General features: G+C 51.8%; 1 protein-coding gene across 1 annotated transcript in view; it reads left to right on the top strand.

The window, feature by feature from the left end:
• The window catches only part of INCENP (inner centromere protein antigens 135/155kDa), a gene marked incomplete at its 5' end in the record, with an annotated part of 13,019 nt that extends 9,778 nt beyond the window's left edge, over nt 1-3,241 (top strand). The window contains 5 exons of the mRNA XM_009874103.1: nt 146-318; nt 574-661; nt 1,538-1,651; nt 2,170-2,329; nt 3,027-3,241. Coding sequence (XP_009872405.1) covers nt 146-318; nt 574-661; nt 1,538-1,651; nt 2,170-2,329; nt 3,027-3,241 — 750 coding nt within the window. The remainder of the gene's footprint in view (nt 1-145; nt 319-573; nt 662-1,537; nt 1,652-2,169; nt 2,330-3,026) is intronic.
• Nucleotides 3,242-6,708: the final 3,467 nt, after the last annotated feature.

Below are 6,708 nucleotides of genomic sequence, written 5' to 3'. Positions count from 1 at the left end.
CCCTCCTGGTGCATCACCCCCGAGCTATTTCCCTCCTGCATAGCGAGGAGTGCCAAGCTTGGGCCAAATAAGCTGTTCCTGCTCCTCTACTCTGGAGCCTGTTCCTGTACAACATAAAGTGAATAATTGCTTTGTTGCTTACCAGGAGGAGGAGGAACGTCGGCACAAGGAGCTGATGCAGAAGAGGAAGGAAGAGGAGCAGGAACGTGCCAGGAAGATTGCGGAGCAGAGACAGGCAGAACAGGAGAGAGAGAAGCGGCTGGCTGCCGAGAGAGAGCTGGAGAGGAAGAGAGAACAGGAGAGGATCCAGGCAGACAAGTAAGACAATACCCATTTGTGTACTAAATTCTGTGTCAGGGCTTTGAAAAGAAGCGGGGGAAGCGGGCACTAGTGCAAGGCCCGAGCGGCGAGGAGCTGCTCCGTGCTGCCAGCGCAGCTCTGGACCCACACGGGTACTGAGCAGCCAAGACGAAATCCTGGGCTCAGCGTAGGAGGTGGGGAGCACCCTGGGAAGGTGTCAGGAAAGAGGCTGGGGGGCACCCCTGTGTAATGGTCTGCTGCTTTGGTCCTCAGGCTACGTGAGCAGCAGGAGAAGGCTGCTCGCCTGCAGAAAGAAGCGGCTGCTAAAGAACAGCTCCCTGAGGAGACAGAGAAGAAAGCAGTAAGTGCTCCCTTCGTGTGGATAAGTGGAGCCGCGTGGGTCTGACTTAGAGGTGTTGCTGTCGGGAGCAGCAGCAGCCCTGATGTGAGCTGAGCAATGCGAAGGTGCTTTTGCCCAGCCTGCTCTCTGGCCATATGGAGAGCTGCGCTCTCTTTAGGTGGCAGCAGTGCGAGAAGAAAGGATGGGGAATGCACCTGTCGAACTGAAGTGGGGCTTTCAGCTTTCCCCGTGCCTGTGCCCCTGTCGATACCAGACAGTAATTAATCCCAGGCTTCTCAGAAGCAGCATCTCCATTTTACATTTGTGCCACCTTCCGCAGGATCACGAATACAGGCTGTTGACTTTGTCAGGTTATTTTCTGCAATGGTCATGCCAATGTAGGTTAACTAAGCAGATGGGATTAATTCACTTGATTTGAGGTTCCCTCTGTTTGAGTTAACAGCTTCGTGGTTTCTTGTAGATCCGGCAGAAGAAACAAAGCATTCATAGGGCAAGGTTCTTTTGACCTGCTTGGGATGGGTCCTGTGCAATGGACTTGGCCTCTAAAAATAAAAAGGGGCTAAGATCAGTAGTGCAGATTTTTCCAGCTGCAGATGCAAGTTTTTCAAAGCATGAGGTCATTGAATTATCGGAGGAAGGCAACTAATGCTCTTCAATGGGAAGGCCCTTTTGTCTGTGCCACTTTGAGAGGAAAGCTCAGCCTGTTGTCTTGCGTTCGTTTCCTTGCCTGCACTGTGTTCCAGCTGCTCCTCGGCAGCACAGGCAGCACACACCTGCACCTAGATGCTTAGGTGTTTTTTTGCATATCAGAAAAAATGGATCCCTGGACCAACAGCTTAGTTACCTCCCAAGATTAACCCGTTTGTCGGCTTCCAGCAGGAGGAGCAGAGGCTAGCAGAGATGGAGAGGCAGGAGCAAGAGCAGAAGAAACTGCCAGAAGAACAAAAGGCCACAGATATAGCCCAAACACAGCAGCTAGAAAACAAAGAGGTAATTCTGGTGGAATTCCTTCAAGGGATGACATCAGAGAACCTGGATTCCAGCGCTGACGTGCTGCTTCCACGGGGCAGTTTGTATCCTCCCCTTTCATATTCCCCTTCGGTAATGAAGGGGTTCTGTAAATGTTTTTCATGGCTATTTCAGGTTGACCCCTGGTGGCCTTGAGTATTTAAATTAGTTTTGGGGAGTGAAAAGAAGGGAAGCAGCGAGTATTTACCAGGGTTGTCTCATTGTCAGGACACGGCAGTGGCTGTTGAAGCTGCCTTACCCTCCTAAGCTCCTCTTTAAAAGCTGGATGAGCCTCGCAGGCAGGAGAGATGCTGCAATAGTGAAGTTCAAAGCTGGGATCAGCCACGGGATGGCAGCAGAGCCTGCGGAGCGGGGTGGCCGTAGGGCCTGGCTGCTCCTGGGGCTTGGGGAAAACCTGCTGAGTCCAGGGGTGGTGTGATGGGCTGGCATCTTGCCGTGCTGCTGCACCCCAGCACCCGTGGGATGTGTTTGTCTTCTAGAATTCACCTTCCTGCAGCTCATATGAGATGACTCCACAAGGCCCTAAAGTCCCAAAGGCCCCCCTGGTAAATCCGAACGACTATGGCATGGACCTGAACAGCGACGACTCTACTGATGACGAAAGCCAGCCTCGCAAGCCTGTCCCTGCCTGGGCCACAGGTACGTTTTTGTGCAGGTTGGTGTCTGCCAACACAGCCTCCCGCAGCTTTGCTCCAGCGGGCAGGAACACCTGGTGTAAGATTTTGCCCAATTCCTTCCACTTGCACGTTGTGGTTCAAAGCACAAATCCTCAGGAGGGCGGCAACAGCGCTGAGCCAAGGGCTCCTCTGCCACTCGGGGTTTCTGGTGACAATGTTGGCAACAGATACTCTCTCTCAAATTGCCCAACAGAGCTGCTGGTGTCATTTTGCCAGCATGAAAGGAGTGATTCTGAATTAGTGCTCTGGCCTTGAGCCTGCTTGACAGTGATTTGCCTTTAAAAAGCCCGGTAACGCCAGGTGTTGTGGAGCAGGTCTCGGATCAGACACTGTTTTGAAATACTCGGTTTTGTGATTTTCGTATTTCACCTACGCCAGGGGAGTAAGAAGTTGCAGGGAAGCTGATGGTAACTGCAGGAAGAAAAGCTGAGAAACCTTGCCTTGTGCAGAGTTCTTGTAGTTCCTGGAGAGAATTCAGTACACTCAATATTTGCCCTCCAAGTGATCTGTGGTGAATCTTTTAGGCTTAAACAGCATTGCTGCAGGATTTCTCCCATTTGCAATGTCAGTGCATGTAGGGACACACTGCATACAAACAGCCTACACAGCAATTTCAATTTAAAAAAAAAAAAAGGAAATGTAATCTTTTGTTTCTGCAGGGAATCAGCTTAGCCAGGCTGTAATCCGCCAGTACTACAACCCCCCCAACATCGATGAGATCTTCGGGGCGATCGCGAGCCCTAAGCTGGAGGACATCTTTTACAAAAGCAAACCGCGCTACTTCAAGCGCACGAGCTCTGCGGTGTGGAACACGCCGCCCTTCTCGGGTGCCGCATCGGGTGTGGATGCGTCCTGCAGCCTCAAAAAGTACTGAGGTGGGCACTGGCCCTTGCTTGTGAAGCCTGGTGAGAAAAGAATTGCTTCTCTGTGTCTGTAAATCTCTCCATATTAGCGCCGAATAAATGTTAGCTTTTACTGGGCCTCCTGTGGAGCTTTCTGTTCGCAGAGCTGCTTTTCTCGCTGTTGGGCAAAACAGCAAGCTTCTGCGAGACAGGGCCTTGCAAAGACGCATCCCCTTTTACCCTTAGCTCTAAGGTGACAAAGGTTTAGACCTTTATGTCACGAGAGCGGTGCCATCCTGCCAGGAGCAGCTGAAAATTTTATCTCTGTCCCTGCCCACCTTGTGGCTGAAGCCAGAGGACAGCTGAGGACCACTGCCCATGTCTCCAAACTCCAAACAGGCACTAGTGATCTTCTCTGCTCGCTGTCTCTCATTTCTACTTGTAACTTTCCATTTCCCAGTGCCAAAAGCTCTTTCTCCACCTCACCTGTGCCCAGGTGGCCACCTCTCCTGGTTCTTGTTTGCTCTGCGTAAAACACCAACTCCTGGAACAACAAACAAAGAACAATCCTGGGGCAGGTCAAACCAAATTCTGCTGCTTCTTGCCTTGAGAACACTGTGTTTATTAAGTCCTTTTTTGTGTGCCTGTAGCCTAAAATGCTCACTGATGAGGTGGTTGTAGGTCTTTGCTTATGGCGTAGCAAGGTTAGCTGCGGGGTCCTGGGAAGGCGTGTGGTTCAGAGCTACTGTCTAGATGCAGCCTCAAAGCCATGATTAACATCATTCGCTGTAGCTCCAGACCTCCTTGTACCCAGGACTAGCCCTTCACTGGCTGTGGGTGAGGAGTAGCCTGTAGGGGACCAGCAAACCGTGTGCCAAAGGCAAAAAGAGTAAAAGTTGCATAAGCCCGGAAACAAAATGAGAAATAAAAGGAAAGCAAAAAAAAAAAAAAGCAGTTTAGTCTCATCCTTGTTCAGCACAAAAAGCCACATGGACAATGGTGCCCAAGATACCATGTGGGGTTGGGGGAGAAGGAGAGGGGCCAGAGGAAAAGCTGCATGACAGAACAGATGCTAAATCCTCTCGTTTTCACATCCTACCCTTCTCACGTCCCTGATTTGTCACCTCTGCCGCGTGCACGGGGCGAGAGGCTGGCTGTCCCTGGGCTGGCACGTCTCGGGAGATGCTCTGAGGTACCCGGAGTCCTTCCAATAAAGTTTGGACTCAGACTTTATCCTTTGTTCAAGGATTAGCCTGAAAATGTTACTAATTAAAATAGGTTCTAGTGACCTGATTGCTGGCACTATTGCCAGCAGTAGGAAAACAAGAAAATTAAACGCTTTTAGACAAATCCCGCAATGACATGAAGTAGCTTACAGTGACTATCCAGATCAGCATTGCCTGACAAGGGATGCACTTTTCCAAATGCTTTTTCCTACCTCCAGGACCATCGTGGGTCTTTTCAGGGACACCGGAAGCTTGTTTTCATCTAAATGCATCTTTCAGAGTGAGTTTTCCTCTTTTTGGGAAGTCGTGGGGAACAGGAGAGCTGATTTTCTGCAGCAGCCCCTTCTGAGGGCGCTGAGCCCCGCAGCAGCAGAAGCGTTTGGTGCTTACACCCTGGCACAGGAACCGTTCCCGGCGGAGCTGAGGCGAGAAGGGTCCCCCAGGGGTCCTGCTCACGCAGGGCCACCTCGAACCACCTCCAGCAGCTTTAGGGCATCTCCATGGAAGGAGACACCAGAAGCTCCCTGGGCAACCTGTGCTCAGAGAAGCGCCTGTGCCCTGAACAAGATCACGCTCGAAGCAATAAACCCACGTGGCTTGAGAGCGGTGCCACCATCCCACAGCGCTGCTGTGTCCCTGTCACGGGAACGCGGGTATTCAGTGCCACAGCTCCAGCAGCAAGATAATAACAGGATGTGTGTGCCATGAAAGGGCGAGCTCCCCTCCCACTCATCAAAGACCTCGTTAAGCTGCTTGTCACTAATCGAGCAAATCTGAAATTCACACTCTTTTAAAATAGAATTGCATACATTCTTTGTTCAAAACCAGAAGAACATGAAGAAAACCCCCTCATTTTCAAGGGCACCCTTGTTCACTCCCAGCAGGATGAGCTCCAGGGACGCAAAGATCAGGACAAGCTGCCGCCAGAGACAGCTGGTGGTAAAACCTCCCCGGAGCTCTTCAGATGGAATTCCTGAAACTTGCAGCTTAGAAACTGAAGAGCCACAGCAGGAAGCACGGAATCAGCCTCTGTTCTGGGGTCCCCGCAATGCTCTTTTGTCGCTTTGCTTTTGGGTGACCAGACCTCCGAAGTGACATGAGACCTTGGCTCTCCCAACCCAGCCTTGGGCTCTGGTGGAGTCCACTCGTGCATCAGGAGCTCTTCCAGCTCACTGGGCAGAATGAAAATCGCTTGGGTTGAACACGTTCACACGGGAGGAAGGGACGGGGAGGCTCCCGATCCTTCCTGGGTGCCAGCCAGCAGAATTAGGTCTGTAACTCAAGAATTAGCCACCTGTGCTGGGCATTGCTGCAACTCGCCAACAGCCTGATAATTTTGACCTTAGGAGTGTGCTTCACTTTTTTTTAAGTTGAGAAGCGACACTGTGGTATTATTCCAAAATTATAAACGAATCTGATCCAGCTGCTGGTTTGGAGTTTATGGAGCCAGCTTCTCCCCGCCTCAACTGTGCTTGCTTGGTGTAAAGCTCCAGAGAAGCAGCTATTAGTGTTCTTCCTTTATTTTCATTCATGCATCAGCCTACTCTTTTATAGATGTATTTCTGGGTCACAGATCATGATGCTTACAAAGACATGTTAGTTCTTGCAGAGCTGGAGAAGAAGAGAAGCAGGAATAACAATAGAAAAATATGGAAGAGACGTGGCAGCAGCTCTGCCTGAAATCCCATCAGAAGCCCGGCAGGAGCGAGCTTGGAAGCGCCTCGGACAAAGCAGCTCGATGCATCTCACGGGGACGGAGCGATCTCGCTCCTCGTGCCCGGCTTCAAACCCCACACATCCCACACGTAATGTCAGCGTGAACTCTCACTGGTGGGGCGCTCCGTCCGTTGTTCCGGGGCCAAGGACAGCAGCTGGTGAGAGCAGAGGTCACCCACATTTTTCATCTGTCCACTTCATAAACCAGCGTGACCTGGACCCGGTTTTAGCACAGCTGCATGACCTGCTGGGCCCATCCCTCCCATCGTGGCGCGCGATGCCCCACATATATACCCCCGCGTGGCAGCGTCCGGCCGCAAAGGACACTCGCGACGTGCAGACGATGGCGCGCTCCGCCGTGAAGCTGACTGTTCCTCTGCTCGTCACGGTGCTCTGCAGCTCCCTTGGTGAGTTTGGCCAATTAAAACAGACAGGATGATCTGTCCGGCCGCTTCCAGATCGGATGTGGGGGCTTGACCTCAACCAAGCTGAGAACCCGCCCAGCAAAACCTCGTGTGCTTTGCACGTGTTGCTGGGCCGGAGGGGGCTGAGGGGCG

This window comes from Apaloderma vittatum, unplaced genomic scaffold (assembly GCF_000703405.1).
Source record: "Apaloderma vittatum isolate BGI_N311 unplaced genomic scaffold, ASM70340v1 scaffold29897, whole genome shotgun sequence".
NCBI lineage: Eukaryota > Metazoa > Chordata > Aves > Trogoniformes > Trogonidae > Apaloderma > Apaloderma vittatum.
This window is presented reverse-complemented; position numbering and strand designations above follow the sequence as displayed.